The sequence below is a fragment of the Nyctereutes procyonoides genome, unplaced genomic scaffold (genome assembly GCF_905146905.1).
Source record: "Nyctereutes procyonoides isolate TBG_1078 unplaced genomic scaffold, NYPRO_anot_genome, whole genome shotgun sequence".
NCBI lineage: Eukaryota > Metazoa > Chordata > Mammalia > Carnivora > Canidae > Nyctereutes > Nyctereutes procyonoides.
Window position 1 is genome coordinate 25,468,765 of NW_026575051.1, and position 27,096 is coordinate 25,495,860.

The following is a 27,096-nucleotide window of genomic DNA, read 5'->3' on the forward strand; positions in this document are numbered from 1 at the left end:
TTAAACATTTGTTAATGTGGGATGTGGGTCATCGTCAGAATGTCTGAAATCTGGTCTACTATAAACACAAATTGTTTTAACATTGGAAAAACATCTAAAAAAAGGAAAAACGTTTAAATCATTGCATAAATTGGAATATATTGTAAATTAAGTGCATTATGGAGAGAGGAGGGGCAAGATGGCGGAAGAGTAGGGGCCCCAAATCACCTGTCCCCAACAAATTACCTAGATAACCTTCAAATCATCCTGACAATCTACGAATTCGGCCTGAGATTTAAAGAGAGACCAGCTGGAACGCTACAGTGAGAAGAGTTCACGCTTCTATCAAGGTAGGAAGACGGGGAAAAAGAAATAAAGAAACAAAAGGCCTCCGAGGGGGAGGGGCCCCGCGAGGAGCCGGGCTGAGGCCGGGGCGAGTGTCCCCAGGACAGGAGAGCCCCGTCCCGGAGGAGCAGGAGCTGCACCAACCTTCCCGGGCGGGCGGAAAGGGGCTCGCAGGGAGTTGGAGCAGGACCCAGGAGGGCGGGGATGCCCTCGGGCTCCCGGGGACACTAACAGACACCTGCGCCCCGGGAGAGTGCGCCGAGCTCCCTAAGGGCTGCAGCGCGCACGGCTGGGCCGGAGCAGCTCGGAGGGGCTCGGGCGGCGGCTCCGCGGAGGGGGCTGCGGGGCGGGAGCGCGAATCCACCAGCGCAGGCCCCGGAGCACAGGGCGCCGGGACACAGCCCAGGATCCGGCCTCCCCCGGGACAGGCAGAGGCCGGGAGGGCCCAGGACAGCGAGGACGCTCCTGCCCGGAGCTGAGCAGATCAGCGGCCCCGCCCCGGAGCCTCCAGGCCCTGCAGACGGAGAGCCCCGTAGTTCCTGCGGGAGCTGACTCCAGGGCTCCAGAGCTGGCCCCGCCACTGCGGCTGTTCCTCCTGGGGCCTCACAGGGTAAACAACCCCCGCTGAGCCCTGCAGCAGGCAGGGGCAGAGCAGCTCCCCCAAGTGCTAACACCTGAAAATCAGCACAGCAGGCCCCTCCCCCAGAAGACCAGCTGGACGGACCAGTTCCAGGGGAAGTCAAGGGATTTAAAGTCTACAGATTCAGAAGATACTCCCCCGTGTTTTTTTTTTTGTTGTTGTTTGTTTGTTTTTTCTTTTTTCTTTTCTTTTTGATTTCTGATTGCTTCCCCCACCCCCCCTTTTTTTCACGTTTCTTAATTTTTCTTTCTCTTTTTCTTCTCTTTTTTTCCTTTTCTTTTCTTTTTCTTTTTTCTTTTTCTCTTTCCTTTTCTTCTCTCTCTTTCTCTCCTTTTCCAAATACAACTTGTTTTTGGCCACTCTGCACTGAGCAAAATGACTAGAAGGAAAACCTCACCTCAAAAGAAAGAATCAGAAACAGCCCTCTCTCCCACAGAGTTACAAAATCTGGATTACAATTCAATGTCAGAAAGCCAATTCAGAAGCACTATTATACAGCTACTGGTGGCTCTAGAAAAGAGCATTAAGGACTCATGAGACTTCATGACTGCAGAATTTAGATCCAATCAGGCAGAAATTAAAAATCAATTGAATGAGATGCAATCCAAACTAGAAGTCCTAACGACGAGGGTGAATGAGGTGGAAGAACGAATGAGTGACATAGAAGACAAGTTAATGGCAAAGAGGGAAACTGAGGAAAAAAGAGACAATTAAAGGACCATGAAGACAGATTAAGGGAAATAAATGACAGCCTAAGGAAGAAAAACCTACGTGTAATTGGGGTTCCTGACGGCGCCAAAAGGGACAGAGGGCCAGAATATGTATTTGAACAAATCTTAGCTGAAAACTTTCCCAATCTGGGAAGGGAAACAGGCATTCAGATCCAGGAAATAGAGAGATCCCCCCCTAAAATCAATAAAAACCGTTCAACACCTCGACATTTAATAGTGAAGCTTGCAAATTCCAAAGATAAAGAGAAGATCCTTAAAGCAGCAAGAGACAAGAAGTCCCTGACTTTCATGGGGAAGAAGATTAGGGTAACAGCAGACCTCTCCACAGAGACGTGGCAGGCCAAAAAGGGCTGGCAGGATATATTCAGGGTCCTAAAAGAAGAACATGCAACCAAGAATACTTTATCCAGCAAGGCTCTCATTCAAAATGGAAGGAGAGATAAAGAGCTTCCAAGACAGGCAGGAACTGAAAGAATATGTGACCTCCAAACCAGCTCTGCAAGAAATTTTAAGGGGGACTCTTAAAATTCCCCTTTAAGAAGAAGTTCAGTGGAACAATCCACAAAAACAAGGACTAAATAGATATCATGATGAAACTAAACTCATATCTGTCAATAGTAACTCTGAACGTGAACGGGCTTAATGACCCCATCAAAAGGCGCAGGGTTTCAGACTGGATAAAAAAGCAGGACCCATCTATTTGCTGTCTACAAGAGACTCATTTTAGACAGAAGGACACCTACAACCTGAAAATAAAAGGTTGGAGAACCATTTACCATTCAAATGGTTCTCAAAAGAAAGCAGGGGTAGCCATCCTTATATCAGATAAACTAAAATTTACCCCGAAGACAGTAGTGAGAGATGAAGAGGGACACTATATCATACTTAAAGGATCTATCCAGCAAGAGGACTTAACAATCCTCAATATATATGCCCCGAATGTGGGAGCTGCCAAATACTTAAACGAATTATTAACCAAAGTGAAGAAATACTTAGATAATAATACACTTATACTTGGTGACTTCAATCTAGCTCTTTCTACCCTCGATAGGTCTTCTAAGCACAACATCTCCAAAGAAACGAGAGCTTTAAATGATACACTAGACCAGATAGATTTCACAGATATCTACAGAACTTTACATCCAAACTCAACTGAATACACATTCTTCTCAAGTGCACATGGAACTTTCTCCAGAATAGACCACATACTGGGTCACAAATCGGATCTGAACCGATACCAAAAGATTGGGATCGTCCCCTGCATATTCTCAGACCATAACGCCTTGAAATTAGAACTAAATGACAACAAGAACTTTGGAAGGACATCAAACACGTGGAGGTTAAGGACCATCCTGCTAAAAGATAAAAGGGTCAACCAGGAAATTAAGGAAGAATTAAAAAGATTCATGGAAACTAATGAGAATGAAGATTCAACTGTTCAAAATCTTTGGGATGCAGCAAAAGCAGTCCTGAGGGGGAAATACATCACAATACAAGCATCCATTCAAAAACTGGAAAGAACTCAAATACAAAAGCTAACCTTACACATAAAGGAGCTAAAGAAAAAACAGGAAATGGACCCGACGCCCAGCAGAAGAAGAGAGTTAATTAAAATTCGAGCAGAACTCAACGAAATTGAGACCAGAAAAACTGTGGAACAGATCAATAGAACCAGGAGTTGGTTCTTTGAAAGAATTAATAAGATAGATAAACCATTAGCCAACCTTATTAAAAAGAAGAGAGAGAAGACTCAAATTAATAAAATCATGAATGAGAAAGGAGAGATCACTACCAACACCAAGGAAATACAAACGATTTTAAAAACATATTATGAACAGCTCTACGCCAATAAATTAGGCAATCTAGAAGAAATGGACGCATTCCTGGAAAGCCACAAACTACCAAAACTGGAACAGGAAGAAATAGAAAACCTGAACAGGCCAATAACCAGGGAGGAAATTGAAGAAGTCATCAAAAACCTCCCAAGACACAAGAGTCCAGGGCCAGATGGCTTCCCAGGGGAATTCTATCAAACGTTTAAAGAAGTAATCATACCTATTCTACTAAAGCTGTTTGGAAAGATAGAAAGAGATGGAGTACTTCCAAATTCATTCTATGAGGCCAGCATCACCTTAATTCCAAAACCAGACAAAGACCCTACCAAAAAGGAGAATTACAGACCAATATCCCTGATGAACATGGATGCAAAAATTCTCAACAAGATACTAGCCAATAGGATCCAACAACACATTAAGAAAATTATTCACCATGACCAAGTAGGATTTATCCCCGGGACACAAGGCTGGTTCAACACTCGTAAAACAATCAATGTGATTCATCATATCAGCAAGAGAAAAACCAAGAACCATATGATCCTCTCATTAGATGCAGAGAAAGCATTTGACAAAATACAGCATCCATTCCTGATCAAAACTCTTCAGAGTGTAGGGATAGAGGGAACTTTCCTCGACATCTTAAAAGCCATCTACGAAAAGCCCACAGCAAATATCATTCTCAATGGGGAAGCACTGGGAGCCGTTCCCCTAAGATCAGGAACAAGACAGGGATGTCCACTCTCACCACTGCTATTCAACATAGTATTGGAAGTCCTAGCCTCAGCAATCAGACAACAAAAAGACATTAAAGGCATTCAAATTGGCAAAGAAGAAGTCAAACTCTCCCTCTTCGCCGATGACATGATACTCTACATAGAAAAACCAAAAGCCTCCACCCCAAGATTGCTAGAACTCATACAGCAATTTGGCAGTGTGGCAGGATACAAAATCAATGCCCAGAAGTCAGTGGCATTCCTATTCACTAACAATGAGACTGAAGAAAGAGAAATTAAGGAGTCAATCCCATTTACAATTGCACCCAAAAGCATAAGATACCTAGGAATAAACCTAACCAAAGAGGTAAAGGATCTATACCCTAAAAACTATAGAACACTTCTGAAAGAAATTGAGGAAGACACAAAGAGATGGAAAAATATTCCATGCTCATGGATTGGCAGAATTAATATTGTGAAAATGTCAATGTTACCCAGGGCAATTTACACGTTTAATGCAATCCCTATCAAAATACCATGGACTTTCTTCAGAGAGTTAGAACAAATTATTTTAAGATTTGTGTGGAATCAGAAAAGACCCCGAATAGCCAGGGGAATTTTAAAAAAGAAAACCATATCTGGGGGCATCACAGTGCCAGATTTCAGGTTGTACTACAAAGCTGTGGTCATCAAGACAGTGTGGTACTGGCACAAAAACAGACACATAGATCAATGGAACAGAATAGAGAACCCAGAAGTGGACCCTGAACTTTATGGTCAACTAATATTCGATAAAGGAGGAAAGACGATCCACTGGAAGAAAGACAGTCTCTTCAATAAATGGTGCTGGGAAAATTGGACATCCACATGCAGAAGAATGAAACTGGACCACTCTCTTGCACCATACACAAAGATAAACTCAAAATGGATGAAAGATCTAAATGTGAGACAAGATTCCATCAGAATCCTGGAGGAGAACACAGGCAACACCCTTTTTGAACTTGGCCACAGTAACTTCTAGCACGATACATCCATGAAAGCAAAAGAAACAAAAGCAAAAATGAACTATTGGGTCTTCATCAAGATAAGAAGCTTTTGCACAGCAAAGGATACAGTCAACAAAACTCAAAGACAACCTACAGAATGGGAGAAGATATTTGCAAATAACATATCAGATAAAGGGCTAGTTTCCAAAATCTATAAAGAACTTATTAAACTCAACAGCAAAGAAACAAACAATCCAATCATGAAATGGGCAAAAGACACGAAGAGAAATCTCCCAGAGGAAGACATAGACATGGCCAACATGCACATGAGAAAATGCTCTTCATCACTTACCATCAGGGAACTACAAATCAAAACCACAATGAGATACCACCTCACACCAGTGAGAATGGGGAAAATTAACAAGGCAGGAAACAGCAAATGTTGGAGAGGATACGGAGAAAAGGGAACCCTCTTACACTGTTGGTGGGAATGTGAACTGGTGCAGCCACTCTGGAAAACTGTGTGGAGGTTCCTCCAAGAGTTAAAAATAGACCTGCCCTACGACCCAGCAATTGCACTGTTAGGGATTTACCCCAACGATTCAGATGCAATGAAATGCCGGGACACCTGCACCCCGATGTTTCTAGCAGCCATGTCCACAATAGCCAAACTGTGGAATGAGCCTCGGTGCCCATCGAAAGATGAATGGATAAAGAAGATGTGGTTTATGTATACAATGGAATATTACTCAGCCATTAGAAACGACAAATACCCACCATTTGCTTCAAGGTGGATGGAACTGGAGGGTATTATGCTGAGTGAAGTAACTCAATCGGAGAAGGACAAACAGTGTATGTTCTCATTCATTTGGGGAATATGAATAATAGTGAAAGGGAATATAAGGGAAGGGAGAAGAAATGTGTGGGAAATATCAGAAAGGGAGACAGAACATAAAGACTTCTAACTCTGGGAAATGAACTAGGGGTGGTGGAGGGGGAGGAGGGCGGGAGGTGGGGGTGAATGGGTGACGGGCACTGAGGCGGACACTTGACGGGATGAGCACTGGGTGTTATTCTGTATGTTGGTAAATTGAACACCAATAAAAATTAATTTATTAAAGAAAAATTAAGTGCATTATTCCTGCTGCACTAAAGGGACATTGGAGTGATGATTGTACCATAAAAGAATGATCATCATGCCATAGGGTTCATCAATGGTACTTCTTGTTACTATAACCTTCAATGTGGATCACCAACAGTATTAAAGAGAATGAGATGGAGCCAATACAAGGCGGAAAAGCACATCTGAAGGATAGAGATGGGATGTGCAGATTAGTTTGACTAGAGGATCCAAGACTTAGGGAAGCAGAGAACAATGACATTTGAGTTCAGGAAATACAGGGACATTCTTTGTTAGACTATGTAGCATGCTTGGATTCTGAATTTGATACAGTAATTTCACTTGAAAACTACTAGAGATTACTGATTACAGGAATGTTGCTATAAAAGTGGAGTTTGGATTATTTTCTTGATAACAGTTTAAATCTTGGATTATAGAAGAGAAGGCTAAACTTTAAGAGACCATATAGAGCTGTGCTTTCTAATATGGTGACCACTGGCCAAACATAACTCCTGAGCTCTTGAAATATGTCCATGTAATTGAGACCTCAATCTTTTTCTTATGTGTAAAAAGAGAGTGATAATTGCACCCATGTTATAGAGTTGTGTGAGGCTTAAATGACTCATCTATGTAAAGTCTTTAAAACTTTAAAAGAGTAGCAGATTAAAAAACAAAATTTCAAGAAAGAAAAGAAGAGCACCAGGTATGTGGTAAGTATTTAATTAATAATGACTCTTATGTATATTGTTCACAAAAAAGCTATGTATTTAAACAAATTTCCAAATATGTTGTAGTACTAGAAGTATTTAGCTTGAGCACTATAGGGGAAGAAATCCTAAGTATCTTTTAAAAATATTTGTCTATTGCCATCAAACTATTTCTTGAACTCTTTTGAGTTGGAATAATTATGCTTGAGTCAAATCTCAAGAGTCAGATTATATGGACTTGAAGTTTGACTTGAAGGTCTGACTGAAGGCAAATTAGTTAACCTCAGCAAGTCTCTATTATTCCATCTCTGTGATGAACATAAATATGCTTCTTCAGTCTGTGTGCCCATTGTTAGGAGATGATGAATGGAAAGAGTCAAGCATAGTGCCAACCACATGTGATTTTATTGTTACTGTTATTTCTTTTAGAAGAATCCTTTATAGTCCTGTAAATCTAGAGCTTTTTATTTTCAAGAATATATTTTGAATCATGGCCACAAAATCTGAAAGACAAACATTTCAATTTTCCTTTTTATTTTCTCCTTTATTATTCAAGGCTGAATTTATTATGAAACACCTATTTGTATTGAGTCTTTTAAACTATCCACTGGCTTACAAAGCTGTTAACTGGTTGTAGAAAACAGACAGACATAGGATAGCTAATAACTAAAATCTATTTTTTAGCTTAGTACCCCCATTTGAATCTCTTTTTTCTGCTGTTTTGAGATTTATAGATCTTTAATTTTTCTTCTCTAGATACATAGTTTGCTTGATGAACTCTGTTTCTGTTGATTTGGCTTAATGACTTTGCATTTGGAGGTCTAGGGCGAAGTAACTGAATGGGAATAATTTTTTTAAAGATTTTATGTATTTATTCATGGTAGACACAGAGAAAGAGGCAGAGACATAGACAAAGGGAGAAGCTGCAGGGAGTCTGAGGCAGGACTCGATCCCAGGACTCCAGGATCACAACCTAAGCCAAAGGCAGATGCTCAACCACTGTACCACCCAGGTGCTCGAGAATCATTATTAATAAAAAAGGATTTTAGGATTTGTTATTCCTTTACATAATAATACATACTTGCTTTTTACAGAAAGATTTTATTTACTTATTTGAGAAAGAGAGAGAGAGAAAGAACACGGGCAGGGGAGGGGCAGAGGGAGAAGCAGACTCCTCACCGAGCAGGATGCTTGATGTGGGACTGGATCCCAGGACCCTCGGATCATGACCTGAGCTGAAGGAAGATACTCAACCATCTGAGCCACCCAGGTGCCCCTAACAATACATAGTTGATTTCTAATCCAAGGTTAACACTCCAGGAAAGGGAACTTTTTAAAGATTGCTTTTCAAATGAACAATTATTTTCTATGTATAAACAAGAGGACATACTTTATAAGAAATACTTATTCTGTCATTGATTAAATAGCTATTCCTTTATGCCCAGTTATAGCACAGAACTTTAAAGGACATAAATAAACACTATTCTCTCATTGATTAAATAGCTGTTCTTTTCCACCCAGTTACAGCATGGAGCTCTAAAAGAATCTGGTTTGCAAATTCTCTTTACTAGCATCCTGAGATGCTGACCAACACAAAGTTAAGGAACTTGAAATATTAAAATTTTACTCTTGGTATAGGCATTATAGGGCCTCTGTCAAAACAGGTTGAATTATTTGATTTATATAATGACAGATTTTACCCTTATTGATTAAGTGATCTGTCCTACCTATGATCTAAATGGGATCACAAAAAAATTCTAACATATATTCATCTCTTCCGTGCTCTTCACAGGGTTTGCTTGTTAGGCCTGTTTACATGGATTCTGGCCTGAGAATGAGGGTTGGATTATGGAGCAGAGAGCATATACTGAATTTTATGTGTTGTGAAATATGCCTTAACTGGAAAAAACTTCTTTAATTTTTTTTTAATTTTGGTATAGTTGACATACAATTTTACATTAGTTACAGGCCCCCACAAGTGTAGCTAACATCTATTACTATACATGCTATTACAGTATCATCGATTATGTTCCCTTGCTCAGCCTTTTATTTCTGTGACTTATTCATTTCATGGTTGGAAGCCTGGATCTCCCACTTCCTTTACCCATCCTGCCCATCCCCCTATTACGCACCCTTCTGGCAACCATCAGTTTGGTCTCTGTATTTATAGGTCTGATTTTGCTTTTTTGTTTGTGTATTCATTCGTTTTGTTTTTAGATTCCATATATGTGTGAAATCATATTTTTTTTATGACTTATCATAAAAAAATCTTTATCTTTCTCTATCTGGCTTATTTCACTTAGCATAATACTTTCTAGAGTAGTTCCATGCTGTCACAAATAGCATAGTCTCAGCTTTTTATGGCTATGTAATAATCTATTGTAGATATATCTTCCTTATTCATTCATTTATTGATGTACACTTAGTTTGCTTCTGTATTTTGGCTATTGAATAGTACTGCAGTAAACTTGGGGTCACGTATTTTTGGGAAAGGCTTTTTAGTTTATGTGTCGCCTCATTTTAGATGAAAAAATTATTATCCTTCCAACTGAAATTAGCTTGAGAATTCTCTATTGTAAGATTAAGTTAATGGTAGACACTCAAATATTATATACTTATTATCCTAATAGATCTTGGGAGGTAATAAAGCTGTGAGGAGAGAAGAGGTAAAGTAGGAACAAGAAAATCTTGTAAGGTTAGAAAAAAACTTACGGATCTAATTATAAGAGCAAGGTCAAAGATAAACACATCAGAGTGTGTGTAAATGGAAGAGGAACTCTTAAACTAGGCAATAAGTTGGATGAAAAGCGAGAAGTTTATGTATGTCGAAAATGGAGCTAGGAGTTAGTCATATCTTGCTGATAGGTTTTTGAGTATCACAGGATGTTTTTGTTAATCCTCCTAATAGTGCCTGGCACCTAGTAAATGCTCAATAAATAACAGACAGTATTATTATCATTGTTATTTTTATTTGAATTGAGGAATCTGACCCCTGATGATATTTACCAAATACGAAAATTTAGAAATGGGTTCTTATATCACTTTTCAAACTTAATGCATATCTGGTGCATAGAATTCAACTGTAATGCCACTGGAGTTCATGTCACATGTGTTCCTTCTTCTTTATTTTCATCACAGAGAGATGCAGCTCTCCTATCCTCATGGTGAGTTTAGTGATTTAGAAATCAAGCTCAGTAACTATATTATCTATTCAGTTGCTGAACTGTGACACACTGTTTCATTAGTCATACCAGGTTGTTTTGGAAATATGTTCTATCAACCTATAAATTATGGAGCTGCTGTTATAAATTCATAACACAACTATATGGAAAGTTTTGGACTAAGTTCATATTCTCTTTAGCTGAATTAAAATATGAATGAGCTACTTTGCATCCCAGACTTTGGTTCACTGAAAGTCTGAGGTGGGAGGATGATGTTAGGGGAAAAAAATTAGAACACAGTATTATTTGAAGTCCATATCCAACCTGTCATTTTGATAGATGCATGTTCTTGGCTTATTTTAATACTTGGATTGAAAAAATATTAGGAACTCTAGCTTGGTCTTCTATGGCTTTTCAAATATATAAAGATTTTCACTCCCATGGGGAAAAGGAGATTATGAATTTCTGAATAATAGGAGGGAATTTTATGTTTGATGATGATTTAAATTAATCCAGAATGTTGTTTATGGCTCTACTAGCTTATTGTGTTACTTCGCCCAGTTCCTAATTCAATCAAACAACAAGAATACATTGAGTGCTAGGTTATATAGTTACCATGCTTGACACCCCTCCTCCAAGAGTATGCAATACAATGGGACAGGACACTGATATATAAAAAGACAGCAATGGCAGAGGGTCTATTGTATTGTTAAACAAATGATACTGATAGCAAGTGCTGTCAAACTTTGGAGACTGTCTTTTGCTCTAAAAATGTTGCAGAGATTTCATTTTTAGGCTGCAGGTAGCACTTCTTTATGACTCCAGCCTTGCATCCAGCTGTGACCTCTTTACCACCCTCCTATTACTCAACTCTCATTACTTGTGGGGATAAATCAATGTAGGATTTAATCAGGCTAGGAGAAGAATTATGTAGTACAGCTACATATAACTCTTTACATTATCCTAGGTAGCCCTTAACTTATGTACCCCCCCAGATTTGTTGTCAGATGCTGTCAGCTTCCCTGATTGTAGTGATAGTGCTTAACATTAGTGCTTGACACAAAGAGACTTTACAGGTGTTTGTGTAATCAGTGGTTTCTAAAGTTATTTTAGCCTGCCTACAGATGTCAATGTTTATAAATTTAAAAAATGTAATTTTTTGAATTGCATTTTCAGAGAAGCCCAATGACTACAACTCATATTTATAGTAGCCCACAAGTCATAATCAACTTTGTACTATTCACATACCTCACAAACAATTATGTCCCTCAGAAAGGGCCTTTACATGCACTTTCTACATTTATCTATTCAGGTTTTTCCTTCGTACTACATTTTTTGAGTACCTACAATTCTAAGATTCTAGGTACCAGGGATACAGAAGTGAACAAGGCACGTGAAGCCTCTATTTTTGCATTCTTTTGGAGAAATGGTTGGTAAGCTAACCTAGATATAAAATATCAGCAATCATAAGGGATAAAAAGAAAAACAAACCAGAGTAAAAAGATGCAGAGGGGTTGGTAGTAAGAGAGGAGTTGGTCAAAGTAATTCTTTCTGAAAAGAAAGAAAAATGCTTGAACTGAGACCTGAATGAAGGACAAAAATAAGAACATTTGAGCAGAGAAAGCAGCAAGTACAGATGCTGAGGCTGGAGCATACGTGGCATGTCTGAGGAACATCAAGGAGCCCATGGGCCTGGTTGAAATTATAGTGATACGATATGAAGTTGCAAAGGTAGTAAGGGCTTTATGGGAGAAGGACTTGTAGACTATCCTAAAAACTTTGGAACTTCTCTATGTGAGATCTGAAAAAGGAATGAGAAGCTCCAACTTGTGCTGTAAAAGAAGATATCTGTTGTGTTGAGATTAGTACTTAGGAAGTCAATTTAAGCTTTCTTTTTTTAAATTTTATTTATTTATTTATTCATGAGAGACACACAGAGAGAGAGAGAGGCAGAGACACAGGCAGAGGGAGAAGCAGGCTCCATACAAGGAGCCCGATGTGGGACTCGATTCCATGTCCCCAGGATCACTCCCTGGGCTGAAGATGGCGCTAAACCGCTGCGCCACCGGGGCTGCCCAGGAAGTCAATTTAGAAGCAGGGAGAACGTTTAGAAATCTCTAGCAATAGACCTGGTAGGATATAGTGGTAGGCTGAGTCAGAGGGGCAACTGTTAAGTCAGAAAAGTGATGCATTTTCTTGATTAATTTCAAAAATAGATCTAACAGGATTCGTCAACAGATTGGATGTTGCTTGTAATCAAGAAGAATCAAGAGTATCTCTAAGATTTTTGTAAGCATGGAGTTTATACTTACTGAACCAAGGAACATTGAGAGGAGCATTGAGAGGAGGGACAAGTATGTGTGTTGGGGGGGAGGGCAAATTAAGTTTGGTTTTGGATGTATTAATTTTGAGAGCTATCAGACATAAAAGTTGAGAGGTCAAGTTGACAATTGAATATACGGGCTTAGAGATGGGTGTAGTGAGGACAGAAAATATAATATTGGGAGTCTTCTGCATATAAATAGCATTTAAAGCATGGGAAGGATGAGCTCACCTATAGAATAAATGCTAATAGAGAAGGGAGTAGATTGAGAGGACTAAGTGCTTAGTGCACTCCAAAATGTCAAGGTAGGGAATCTAAGGAGAAGTTAGTTATGGTGCCAGAAAAAATAAGAGAGGAAAGAAGAGTCCCAAGACAAGACATCATGAAAAGGAAGATTTTTCAGGAAGAGCGAAGTTATAAGATGTATTGAATCCTGCTGAGACACTGAATAAAATGAGAACTGAAAATTAACTAAAAGATTTTAGAATAAGAACATTGGTAACATCTTTCCTGAAATACCCTTTTCTCACCTTTACATCTAGCTGGTTACTACCAAGCCATAAATCCCTATGGTACAAAAACAGTTATCCCAAAACAAAGCAAACAAAAACAATTTGAGAGAGGAAAGGGATAGGGAGGAAGAGGGAGAGAATGAGAACATGTAATCGATTGTTATATAAGTATATACAAACATTAAAACAATGAAATGAGGTAGAGGAGTTCTAGACAGAGGTCTAAGCTATATGATAGTATTGACAGATACTATTATGTTGTAAGGGTGAGCTCCAGGCTACACATGCCTACTAATAAGCCATGTGAGAGAAGATATCACTGATATTTTGAGCTTGCTAATGGTAGAGCTTAAACTAAAACACAGAAGAGTGTAAAAACAGAGCTATGCTCTCTTTGCATCATCAGATAATCTGATGATAAACGAGAATCAATCAATTTTCAAAAATCTTTTTTTGCTATACCAAGGAAACAGGCTGTTGCTATCACTTTGTAAGATGTTATTTTATTTTGCTTACACAAATATACTAGAACATAGTTTCTGAAAGTGCAGTATATAACCTTTCTGAATTAGGAAAAATATTTGAGATACAGTGTTGCCTTTTTAAAGTAGTTTTTAATAAGAAGACTAGTATGAGTGAATTAAAAAGGAAGTAATTGGGGCCTCTCCAATAAAGGAATCATCATGCAGAAGCTCATTAGATAGCTCTGCATATTAAGTAATATATAGTAATATATAGTTACATAATATATAGGAATGGCTCTGTAGTCTATACAGATGCTTCAAGGAATTAAGTAATAGATTAAACTAAACCATTTGACAATTGTTTTCTTAAGTCTTATATTAGGAGAAAATAGAATTGAGATTAAAATAAAAATTCTTTGACTTAAACATAGAGCCAAAGGAAGAAAGATGCATAAATAGAATTGGGGGCACAGATCCATAACGCAAGAGAAAACAGGACTAACAGAAAGTGTGTAATGAATAAAAAAATAGTAATTCATTTTATTTTTTTTAATTTTTATTTATTTATGATAGTCACAGAGAGAGAGAGAGGCAGAGACACAGGCAGAGGGAGAAGCAGGCTCCATGCACTGGAAGTCCGAAGTGGGATTTGATCCCGGGTCTCCAGAATCGCGCCCTGAGCCAAAGGCAGGCGCCAAACCACTGCGCCACCCAGGGATCCCCAGTAATTCATTTTAATTTGTATTTATGTTTCACGGATGCTACCATATTCTTATAGGAATATGATAGGAGTGAGGAATGGTGATTGTGTTGTTTCAGGAAGATATTTTCTCTTATTAAAGCAAAATTTAAAAAAGTTAAAAAAATAAAGCAAAATAATGACTTCAGAGATTATATTATTGATGCAAGAGTTGATGTTACAAATGTATGGGTCTTGTCTAGTGCTGCTTAAACTTAAGTGTGCATACAAATCACCAGGGCATCCTGCTACCATCAGATTCTAGCTCAGTAAGTCGGGAATGAGATCTGAGAGTTTGCATTTCTAACCAACTTTCAGGTAAAGTTAATATTGCTGATTAGAGCATGACACTGAATAGGAAGGTACAGAGGAATTGTATTTCCTAAGTACTTAGGCTGACTTACAGACTGTACTCCATTCTTTCTTTTTTTTTAAGATTTTATTTATTTATTCATGACAGACACAGAAAAGAGAGGCAGAGACATAGGCATAGGGAGCAGCAGGCACCCTGCAGGGATCCTGATGTGGGACACCATTCCAGGACCCTGGGATCACATCCTGTACCAAAAGAAGTTGCTCAACCACTGAGCCACCCAGGCATCCTGTACTTGATTCTTTCTAAGAATGAATCTCTTTGGACCTGATTGCACCTTATCTGATTAGCATCCTTTCAGTTTGTATTGTTCTTCATAGATGAACATGATATTCTTGACTAATATATGAGCATGCTTTCATTAGAAGTGATAGATTTGCTGTTGTCTATTCCTGCTCATTACCTAGACTTTTTTTATGACCAGGAGGGAGCATTCTGAGGACATGAGGTAGAATTAAGTCAATAGTCCTGTGTAGAGATTGTGCCCATGGCCTTATTAGCCTTGTGTTCTAAATCTGGGTTTTATTCAGTTTTGTTACTCAGTCATTTTTTGGCTAATGAGGCCAAGAGTGGAGGCAATGCTCTTGATCCTGTTCCATGACTGTGGACTACACTCCTACATTTCTGAAACTATTCAGAAATATGTGCCATTATTGTTTGAAGAAGAGTTATATTTAAAGGAAATTAGCACAAACACCAATACTGATAAAAGCAACCCACAATTAGTTATCTACATAGAGTAAAACACTCCCTCTTCCTTCTCTCTGTACTCAAGATAGTAGCTCTCAACCCTGACTTCCCATGAGTATCATTTGGGCAAGTTTATAAAATATTCAAACCTAGACCCCCCACCCCTAAAGGTTCTAACTTAGTTGGTAGAGAAGAGTCCTGGGTATCAGCATTAGTTTTAAAGATCCTTGCTTGTTCTAATGTGTAGCTAAGGTTAAGAACCACTGATTTAAGAGTTTGAAAGGGGCAAGTTTGCAGACTTCTCTTTTTGAGGAAAAATATAAGCCACACAAGTGGCTTAAAAATAGTAAATGTTCAATAAATATTTAGTAAATAAATGATATATAAAATTGAGGAAAAAAATAAAAAAATAAAATTGAGGGTACTTTTGTTAATTGATCTGTTTACTTCTCCAAAAGAGATACAGAAAAAGAGGTAATGACAGATCTAAAATTCACAATGATTTCTTTTTCTCATCTCTAGGAAAAACAAATCTCCATTATTTTTTAACAGTCTTTTTCAGTATCTTATTACACATTTACACCCCTGCTGAGGGTTGTTCAATCAAATAGGACTTGGATAAACCCCCATTCTCCTATAATATAAATGAAGAGGGTATCATCTTTTGAAGTCTATTTTGGTCTCAACTACCTGGGGTAACACTTTCAAGAGTTCTCTCTCTGAGCAAGTTTATATCTAAATCTAGCTACTAAAGAATTCCAAGCATCTTAATATTTTCTCTCTCTCTCTCTCTCTCTCTCTCTCTCTCTCTTTTGCCTTTGCTCAGTCTAATGATTTCTACTTTAATGTCTTACATCCTCAAAAACAGAAATTTGGGCATTCCATTCATTTTCTAGGTTATATTGAAATGATACTTATTCCATGAAGTCTTTTTTCCTTTGGTCAGAATAGTTCTCTCCTACATAAGATATTAAGAAATATCTTTAATAGCCTATCATACCCTACCTAGTAGTTATTTTTGTATTGTTATTATTACCAGCCCCTCAAAAATATAAGCAACTTGAAAAGTGAGACTATGGCTTATGAAAATTATTAAAAGATTGATTGATTAATTTTTGAGACAAAGAGAGAGAGAACACATGCACACATGCACACCCAAGAGCTGGGGGAAGGGCAGAGGGACTGTGAAATAATCTCAAGCAGACTCCCTGCTGAGTGTGGAGCCCTACATGGGGCTTAGTCTCATCACCCTTAATCATGACCTGAGCTAAAATCAAGGGTCAGATGCTTAAATGACTGAGCCATCCAGGAACCCCTGGGTTACAAATTTTATTGATTATTAACTCTTATCCTGTATATAGATACCTAAATGCATTAACAAACAGATTATACTTTTATTTATTTATTTATTTTTATTTATTCAGAGAGAGAGAGAGGCAGAGTCACAGGCAGAGGGAGAAGCAGGCTCCATGCAGGGAGCCTGATGTGGGACTTGATCCCGGGTCTCCAGGATCACACCCCGGCTGCAGGCGGCGCCAAACCACTGCACTACTGGGCTGCCCCAGATTATACTTTTATTGAATTAAACAACGAATCTTGAATATTATGAATTTATTTTTATTAATTTCCATTTCAGAAAGTAAGTTTTCCTTACTTCATCATCAAATTCTTAGACATTATACTTTATCTTTTATGGACCAACCACATAATTTAAATTAAAAAGCATTCTTTTTTAACAGAAAGAATATGACAGTTGTGACATTTTAAAAAATTCTTTTATACAAACAGATTTTGTTTTCAACAAAATTAGATGATTGGGATTCCCACAATCCTCAGAATACAGAGGGATTTAGCTAAAATTCAATACAGGAAGCTAGGCAAATAAAGGAGAATCAGTGAAACAGAAAAATTCACATAGACTCTAAATTGCAGACAAAGAGGAAAAGCTATAAGAAATCACAGAAAGCTTTCTTAGATTCTCATACTTTAGGGAAGCAGCCTAAGCCCTGAAGAATCTCAAATGTATTCAACAAATGCACATTTTTAGAATGATAGAGAAGAAACAGAAGAAACAGTTTATTGAGAACAGAACCTAAATTGAACAAATTGGAACCCTAGAGAAGAGGCCAGTAGATAAATATCTCAGGATATACCATAACCACAAAATATAATTTTTGAACATGAGAACATTGATGTGAAAGTATGTGAAATTCTGGACCTATCAGAGGTAGAGTCAAGATATCCATCTCTCTACCTATCTTCCTTCTTTCCTTCCTCTTTCCCTCCCTCCAATCCTCTTCCCTTTTTCTTTCTTTCCTTGCTCCTTCCTTTCTTCCTCCCTCCATCTCTTCCCCCTTCCCTCTTTCCCTCCTTCTCTTCTTCTTCTTCTTCTTCTTCTTCTTCTTCTTCTTCTTCTTCTTCTTCTTCTTCCTTTCTTTCTCCCTCCCTCCCTCCCTTTCTTTTTCTTTCTTTCTTTCTTTCTTTCTTTCTTTCTTTCTTTCTTTCTTCTTTCTTCCTTCCTTCCTTCCTTCCTTCCTTCCTTCCTTCCTTCCTTCCTTCCTTTCTTTCTTTCTTTCTTTCTTTCTTTTTCTCTTTTTCCTTCATTCAGGAGAAGTTACATTTATTCTTTTAATTTAATTATAATTGACATGCAATGTGACATTAGTTTCAGGTGCACAACAGAGTGCTTCAATGACACTAAAGGCTATTCTGAGCTCCAGGTGTAGCAACCATCTGTCACTGTGCAAAGTGATTAGACAACTTTCTGAATCAAGCTTAGTCTCCAGACACGAAATGGAAACAAAAAGTAGCTAAATTTCTTTTCTTTTTTTTTTAAGATTTTACTTATTTATTCATGAGAGACACACAGAGAGAGAGAGAGAGAGAGAGCCAGAGACATAGACAGAGGGAGAAGCAGGCTCCCTGCAAGGAAGCCAGTGTGGGACTCAGTCCCAGGACCCCAAGATCATGACCTGAGCCAAAGGCAGACACTTAACCACTGAGCCCCCCAGATGTCCCACTAAATTTCTGAATATATCATAGTAACAGCAGAAAAAGGAGCTCCTGAGCCACGAATTTGCAAAACTATGACTTTTCTCTGCTTCCTATGTAAACTTCTCCTAGTTTAACTAATTGTTAAAAACAAAAACCCAACTTCATTCAAATACAGAAAAAAATTATTTACAATCCAACCCAATATAAAAATTGCAATTTATAAATAAATTGGAAATAAGCTAAACAATGTTCCAACAGGTGTGAACATACCAGAAAAATGGAGCCACAAAGAAGAGAAAAACTACTGTCAGCTATACCACAAATTTTGATATGTTTTTATTTTCATTCAGTTCAAAATACTTCCTAAATTTCCATTTGATTTCTTCTTTGACACATGGATTATTTAGAAATGTGTCCTTTAATTTCCAAATATTTGGGGGATTTTCCAGAGATCTTCCTATTACCTATTTCTCATTTAATTTTATTATGCTTAGAGAGAATTTATTCTTATTATAGAATTTATTATGTGTGTCTTGAATCATTTTATTTACTGTGATTTGTTTCATGGCCCAAAATATTGTCAATCTTTGCAAATGTTCCATGTCGGCTAAAAAAGAATGTATATTATACTTTTGTTGGATAGAGTGTTTTATAAATGTCAATTGGGTCAAGTTGGTTGATAGTGTAATTCAAATATTCTGTATTCTTACTGATTGTCTATTTGTCCTATCACTTTTTAGAGGGTTTGATATTGAAATCTCTAATATTGTGAATTGTTGCATTCATCTTTTCAATTCTATCAGTTTTTTTTTTTAAAAAAAAGATTTTATTTATTTATTTGAGAGAAGCATGAGCAGGTTGGGGGCGGAAAGGAAGGAAGCAGAGGGAGAGACAGACTCCCCACTGATCAGGGAGCCTGGCACAAAGTGGGCTTGATCCCAGGACACTGAGACCATGACGTGAGCCAAAGACAGACACCTAACTGACTTGACCCCGCCAGCAGCAGCTTCCTTCTTCAGCTGGTCATTCTCTTCCATGTACTTCTTGGCCGCCTCACTGGCACTCTCTGCCTGCTTTTTAAAGCCTTCATTGGACGCCAGCAGCGTGGCCTGCTGGGAGATGAGGGTCACCAGGCGTCTAAGCAGGAAGGACAGCAGCAAGGAAAAGCCAGCAATATAGAGATTCCTCTGGGCACGGAAAAGCTTCATGTGGAAATGTTCCACAGCCCCAGGATTATTCTGCAGGTTCACCTTCTCTGTCACGTCGTCGTACTTCTGACTCTCACGTACAGCATCAATGACTAGCAGCACAAGGATTTGTGGTATGTGGGCAGCCCTGGTGGTGCAGCGGTTTAGCGTGCCTGCAGCCTAGGGTGTGATCCTGGAGACCTGGGGTTGAGTCCCACCTTGGGCTCCCTGCATGGAGCCTGCTTCTCCCTCTGCCTGTGTCTCTGCCTCTCTCTGTCTCTGTGTCTCCCATGAATAAATAAAATATTTTTAAAAAGAAGTACTTAGGGAGAAGTTATAGCACTAAATACCTATATTTGGAAAGAATAAAAATCTTAAGTTTTAATGATCTCATCTTCTACCCAAAGAAACCAGAAAATAAAGGCAACTTATATCTGAAATATGTAAAAGAGAACAAGTGATAAAGATCAGAGTAGAAATGAATGAAATGGAAAACAGAAAAATAATAGAGAAAATATCAATGGAATCAATATGTGTTTTTTTATAATATCAATAAAACTGATAAACTTTTAGCCAGATTGATCAAGCAAAAAGAGAATGAGAGGGGTAGTGTTATTCCAGATTGTGCATGTATTAAACAGATAATAAAGGGATATTATGAACTGCTTTATAGCAATAAAGTCAACAATTCTGATGAAATATAAATACTTATTGAAAGATGAAAACTGTCAAAGCTCACTCAAGAAGAAATAGCTAAGGTGAATAGCCCTATATCTATTTTTAAAATTAAAATTTTAATTTAAAGCCTTCTCACAGAGAAATTGCAAACCCCAGATGTGAATTTACTGGTGAATTCTACCAACAGTTTAAGGAATAAAGAGTATCAAATGTATACATAGTCTTTCAGATATTTAAAAGGAGGGAATATTTCAGAATCATTCAGCATTATTCAGATTCCAAAACCAAATACCATACAAGAAAACTGCAGACGAATACCCCTCATAAACATAAATGCAAAAATGCTGAACCAAATTTTAGCAAATTGAATTCAGTAGTACAGGAAAAGGGACAGATAACATAATGAAGTGGGCTTTATCCTAGAAATAAAAGGTCGGTTTAACATTTGAAAATCATTCAAAGCAATGTACCATGTAACAAACATGGGGGAAGATAGGCAGATGGAGAAAAAGTCTTTTAGTAAATTCAGTTTCCATTCCTGGTTTTAAAAGAAACAAAAACACTCTCAGCAAATAGGTGTAAAAAGTGTATTAGTTTCCTGTGACTGCTGTAACAAATTGTCACAAACTGATTGGCTAAAACGACAAAAATTTATTATCACACAGTTCTGGAGGTCAGAAGTCTAAAATTGAGGTGCCAGCAAGGGCTCCATTTCCTATGGAGGCTCAATCCTTCTGGGCCTTTTCCAGTGTCTGATGGCTGTTAGTATTTCTTGGTTCATCTCCTACGACTTCCCTCTTCCATGTCACCTTCTCCTCTGTGTGTCTGTGTCTTCTTTTCTCTTGTAAAACACTTGTCATTGAATTTAGGGCCCACTTGAGTAATTCATAATATTCTTATCTCAAGGTCCCTAACTTAATTGTATCTGCAAAGACTTTTTTTTTTTTTCCAAATAGAATAACATTCACAGGTCCAAGGATTTGAACACGAACATATCTTTTAAGAGGCCACCATTCCATCCATTACAGAGGGGACTTTCCATATCCTGAAAAAGGATGTCTATAGAAAGCTATAAATAACATCATATTTAATGGTGAGAGACTGAATGCTTTTCAGCTAGGAACTAGAACAAGACAAGGATGTGCACTCTCAATACTTTTATTCATGATTGTACTAAAGGTTCTAGTCGGTGCAATAAGGCAAGAAAAAGAAATAAAAAAACAGCCGGTTTGGAAAAAAATATGCAAAACTTTTTATTCCAAGACAAAATGATCATCTAAAAGTATGGTAGAGTCTCAAAAAAAAATTAGAACTAATATATAAGTGAGTTTAGGATGATCGCAGAAGGAAAGATCATGATACAAAAACCAATTACTTTTCTATATACTAACAATAAACACCTGGAAACTGAAATTACAAAAAGAAATCACCCTGGTTGGACTCATGACCACAATTATTAGAACTAGTATTTGCTCTAAAAGTCACTTTTTTTAAATCTTTTTTTTAAATTTTTTTATGATAGTCACACACTGAGAGAGAGAGGCAGAGACACAGACAGAGGGAGAAGCAGGCTCCATGCACTGGGAGACATGGGATTCAATCCCGGGTCTCCAGGATCGCGCCCTGGGCTAAAGGCAGGTGCTAAACCGCTGCGCCACCTAGGGATCCCTAAAAGTCACTTTTTAAAAACAAGTGGTAAAGGAAGAATAAAGTCAATCAATTATATAATAGTGTTATATCAATATTGATTTTTTTGATTTTGGTAATTGAACTGTAGTTATGTGACAGACTAACCTTATTTTTGGAAGTATACACTGAAATATTCAGTTGTTCAGGGATATTTCAAATAGTTCCAAAAAAGACATAATATTGTATTTGAGAGTAAGAGAAATGATAGCACAAATGATAAAGGTGGTAGAGAATTTGGGCAAAGGCTATATTGGACCTCTTTGTACTGTTCTTGTATATATTCTGTGGGTAAACCTGTAATTAATTCAAAGTACAGTATTAGAAAAGATAATTTTAGGAAAGGAATTGAAAATAGTGTGTATACACCATTCTTCTAAAGAATTTTACTGCAATTGGAGCCATAACTGATTGCCCAGATAAAGTCGAACGGTATAAAGTTTTATAATATTTGGTACAGCAAGATGCTCTTGTGATCAGAGGCATTAGATATTGTTCATTGAGACAATGCTCTGAGGAAAGTATGTCCAGGTCTCCATGTTCTGATGTGGTGAGCAGAGAGGTTAGCAACACTATTTTTTTTTTCTCTTTTCCATTGGGTCTTCTCTGTGATTCACACAGTTGAATTTGTATTAAGTTAAATGCCATCATTACACATTTTATTTATCAGTTTTCATACCCAAGAATAGATTTTGCAGTGTGCATTCATTTAATTTAAAATGTCAAAGAGCAACAAAAATAGTAATAGAATACTTTAAAATTTTCATACAAAATCTTCATAGTTTTCCAAACAGGACTGAGACAAAGTCAGTCGGTCTTGGGATGTATTATAACAGCATCCAGAGAAACAGAGGGAGATAAAAATGAGTTTTTAAAACGGAATGCCTGAGTCCCTTTGAGGAAGCTTCCCCTTCCCCTATTTACTGTCCTCCCAAGAAAGCAGGATGATGAAAGCTCTTCTGTAAAGGACCCTGATACTTACCAGGTTGCAAGGTGCTACTTTAGCGCTCCCAAACCATTCTGGGGAATTGGCCCACAGAATCTTGCTTCTAATGTTTTTTTTTTTTTTTTTTTTTTTTTCCCATTTCTCTGCAAGAAAGGTAATTCGTGGTGGGAAGGCTTGTACTACGAATGCTGCAGTCATTATTTCAAGTAAAGTTATACTCAGACAGAAAAATACTCATTATATGACACTTTTTCTAAAGTTAAGTCAGATTATCACCCTTCAGTAACCAATACTCATTTATCTTTGACATCTTACAATATTATGTAGCAGGTGGCAGATTTTTCTTTTTTTTTTTTTTTTATGATAGTCACAGAGAGAGAGAGAGGCAGAGACACAGGCAGAGGGAGAAGCAGGCTCCATGCACCGGGAGCCTGACGTGGGATTCGATCCCGGGTCCCCAGGATCGCGCCCTGGGCCAAAGGCAGGCGCCAAACGACTGCGCCACCCAGGGATCCCAGGTAGCAGATTTTTCAAAACCGTTCTCTCTCTTCCTAATAAGATTCTCTTAGAAACTGTGGTTCCATTAAGAACAAAACACACACACACACACACACACACACACACACACCCCAAACAACAACAACAACAACAACAACAACAACAGTAACAAAACCCTTCCCTTGGGCATTTTTTTCTCCCTGCAGTGTAGGAGTCTTTTTCATTAGAGTAGTTTGTTTTTTTCTTTTGTTTTGTCTTTTCATTTTCAGAGGATGACTGAAGTCTAGAAGTCTTTACTATATCCCATTATTTATAATGCCCAGAATTTAAGATTAGTCTGCCATAAATAGTTCATGTATTATTAGAAGGCGAGATATAGAGAATAGAACATTTTATTTGTCGCCGCGTGAGAGAGAGAGAGGGCGAGAGGAAGAGGGGGAGAGAGAGAGAGAGAATGTCAGCATATCCACTCTTGGAGCTCAAAGAAATCCTGGAAATCAATCACCGACTTAAGATCTGGGTTAACGTAGGTACTAGATGTGAAAGTATACCCATTAAAAAGAATATATAATTTTTAAAATATATTTATTACCAAAACAAACAAAAAGAGGTAAAGCTTCTTCCTATTTGTGAGGCGAGACTGCGCCAGGCAGCGCGGGGCACCTGTCCCAAGGGCCCTAGCACCTGGGCTCCGCAGCTGGGCGCTCACCTGTACGGTCTAGGTCGCCGCTGCCGCGCCCCCGCCGGCCTTGGAGCTGGAGCTGCGGGGAAGGGGTGCTCCGGGCGTGGAGGGAGGGCCCTTAAATTATAAAGAAAAAAAAAGGGAAAATAATTGGTGTTGGGAGGAAGCAGCATTTAGCAATAAGGAGCTTTGAGATTAGTGATATCTATTTTACGGTGCATTTTTGTCATTTAGAAGCTGTTTATGTCATAAAATTGGACAGAATTATCTACCTATTTGATGTTTACTGGCAAGTTGTGATCTGTTAGAAGACGTGCGGGACACAAAACAAAAATTGGAAAAGAGAAATCAAAATGTAATTTCTGGGAAGAGATCGAATAATGTCAATTGTTTAACCTATAAGTAGATGGAAAAGATGTAGGTAACGTAATATACAACCATCATGATATTTCTGAATTTTTGCATTCAAAATAAGAGGGGCAGTACTATTTCCTAAATGGTTGTCTGGTCAGAACAATTCTTAGTAAATGACAGTCTTGTGACTATCATGGTAACAGCCAGCAGCAAGGAAATTTGCAGAATATCAAGCGAGTAAACTAGAAACAAGAAAGTTTGACTTCCAGTAGAAGCAAAAACAATCCAATTTATAAAGCTTGGCCAAATTGAAATGGTCCTAGACAAGAATCTGTAGGGTATAAAGGAGAAAGAAAAATTGTTTAGAATGTAGTAATGGGATGCAATTAGGGAAAAGAAAATGTAGGCTGAATATCAGAAACAATTTCCTAACAGTCTATTAGACTGTACATTAGTTTTCCAGGGGAAGAAATGGAAGCCTCATTGCCTGAATCATTTATAGCTAGACTGATTCCCAGAGGGTGTGGCAACTCCGAAAGAAATGAAAAACGTAGAGTCATGAAAGTCCATCTACGTTAATTCTGGAGCATAATGAAATGCTGTTCTAGGTATTGAAACAGGACGTATTTTGTTACTTTAAAATGAATAGTTTACCCAGCCACATACCTACCATCATCAGTGTCAGATGGAGTCAGCTCTCCCCTAAATCCAGTATTTCTGGGCTGAGTGCTAGCAGGGACTGCAGTGGGTGCCGTTAAAATATGGGGGGAAATCACAATGTGGCTGCAACTTGTACAAATCTAAGAGGTAATAGAGCTGATTTAGGTAATCCAGCTGCCCTAAGTAGATACTTAACTTCTCCCCTCTTTCCTCTGAAACTCCACTGAAGAGGATAGACTCTAAAACAGGCTGTTTCTCAGTCAATACCTCCAAGACTGAACATAAACTTAGAAGTGCTTTGGGAACCAACTTGTACTGTTATATTTAACTCATTAACAGTTTGCTGTTTTTAATCACGTGCAATATTTTTTCCATGTCTTTTAGTCTTTTCTAATTCATCCGTCTTTCTCCTTCTTACCACCAAAGTTAGAGTCTGTATTTATGCTAAACACTTACCTCTCTCATATCACTCTCAAGATTTTCCAGATACTTCAGGATCCAGCCAACATTAAAATAGAAAAGAATGTAAGCTTATTAATAGAAGACACCATTTTGACTAACAAAGGAAGAAAAACCCATGCTTCCCATGAAACTGTGACAGTATTTTATCTCTTAGAATTTTTATCTTATGCTTACTGAAATAACTTAATTATTTTTTGTTACAGATGTTTTACCATATATCATACTTTGCATATTTTTAAAATGGTGAAATAAATTGCTTGACATATTTTTAAAACAATTTCACATTTAGAGGGTAAATGTGAAATTGAAATTTCACATGAAATTCAATTTCAAATGTGAAATTTTCTGCATCTCTTTTAAACCCAGAGTTATTGATACCTATCCCTTTTTTGTCACAAGCTATGGCCTTCTGTGCCATCAAGAGCATTACCAATGCAGCATTTCTTTAAAGAGTACTCCACTGTAATCTCTGGGATTTCCTCATCACCTACTGACCTCTGTTCTGCAAAATTTGTTGCTGGTACTTTCTTTTTTGGCATGTGACAGTCCATCGAAACAAAAGATAACACATCTTTATCTTCTTGTGGGGCCTTTCTCCTTTAGTGCCAATAAATCACTTTGGTTTTGATGTCCAAAAGAAAAAATAATAGAATTCATTACTTTAAAGATGGAAATTTCCTTCTGGACTATTAAATATATATCTTGCCACATGGCTTCTATGTCTTTTTGAACACACAACTTTTTATTTCAGTGCAGAATTATAATGTAATTCTTAAAGACATTTTAAATGGTAATTAAAAGTAGCACCTATAGTACTAACATAATTTAGTTAAAATGACAATATGAAAAACCATGACCATATTTACTTATGTGCAGGCAATGGCAATGTATCATCACTGCTGCCTGGTTGAGAATGACAGTAAAGTGTGAAAAACTATGTTTTCCTGAAAAATAAATCCCCTGGGTTTTTTTTTTCAATTTTATGTTATTTAAAAATTTTATTATTGAACTATAGTTGACATACAAGGTTATATTAGTTTCAGGTATATAACACATTGATTCAATAATTTTGTGACTTCCAGTAGAAGCAAAAACAATCCAATTTATAAAGCTTGGTCAAAGTCAAGTGCATAAGTCAGTGCTAACCATGGTAAGTGTAGCTGCCACTCTCACCATACAATGTTATTACAGTATTATTGACTATGTTACTTTTCATCCTTGTAACTTCTTTATTTTATAACTGGAAATCTGTACCTCTTGATTCCCTTGACCTATTTCACTCATTCTCCAACTCTCCTTCCTTCTGGTAACCACATTTTGTTCCCTTTATTTAAGAATCTTTTTCTATTTGTTCATTTTTTTTTGTGTGTGTTTTTTTTTAGGTTCTACAATAAGTGAAATCACATGGTTCTTATCATTCTCTGATTTACTACACTTAGCATAATATGTACACTCCGGGGCCATTCTTATTGTTGGAAATAGCGAGAACTTTTTATGGCGAATATTCCACAATATGTGTGTACCACATCTTCTTTACCACTCATCTATTGATGGACACTTAGGCTGCTTCCCTATCTTGGCTATTATAAATAATGCTGCAGTCAACATAAGGGTACATATATCTTTTGAAT

General features: G+C 37.7%; 1 protein-coding gene across 1 annotated transcript; it reads right to left on the bottom strand.

Moving 5' to 3' along the window:
- On the bottom strand, window positions 1-26,016 carry LOC129512365 (B-cell receptor-associated protein 31-like). Its single transcript, XM_055329609.1, has 4 exons — window positions 25,961-26,016; window positions 24,017-24,106; window positions 19,300-19,647; window positions 1-94 (listed from the first exon to the last, which is right to left on the bottom strand). Exons 1-4 carry the CDS (start codon window positions 26,014-26,016, stop codon window positions 1-3), a joined length of 588 nt encoding a protein of 195 aa, XP_055185584.1.
- Window positions 26,017-27,096: the final 1,080 nt, after the last annotated feature.

Bases quoted from the DNA above. Each gene is read 5' to 3' on its own strand.
- LOC129512365 (XM_055329609.1), bottom strand. From the start codon at position 26,016: ATGGACTGTCACATGCCAAAAAAGAAAGTACCAGCAACAAATTTTGCA. The intron at 19,648-24,016 runs GTGAGCGCCCAG...CTGCACCACCAG, and splicing joins CGGCGACCTAGACCGTACAG to GGCTGCCCACATACCACAAA. The intron at 95-19,299 runs GTCAGTTAGGTG...TCCTTTTTTTAG, and splicing joins GCTGCTGCTGGCGGGGTCAA to ATGTTTTTCCAATGTTAAAA.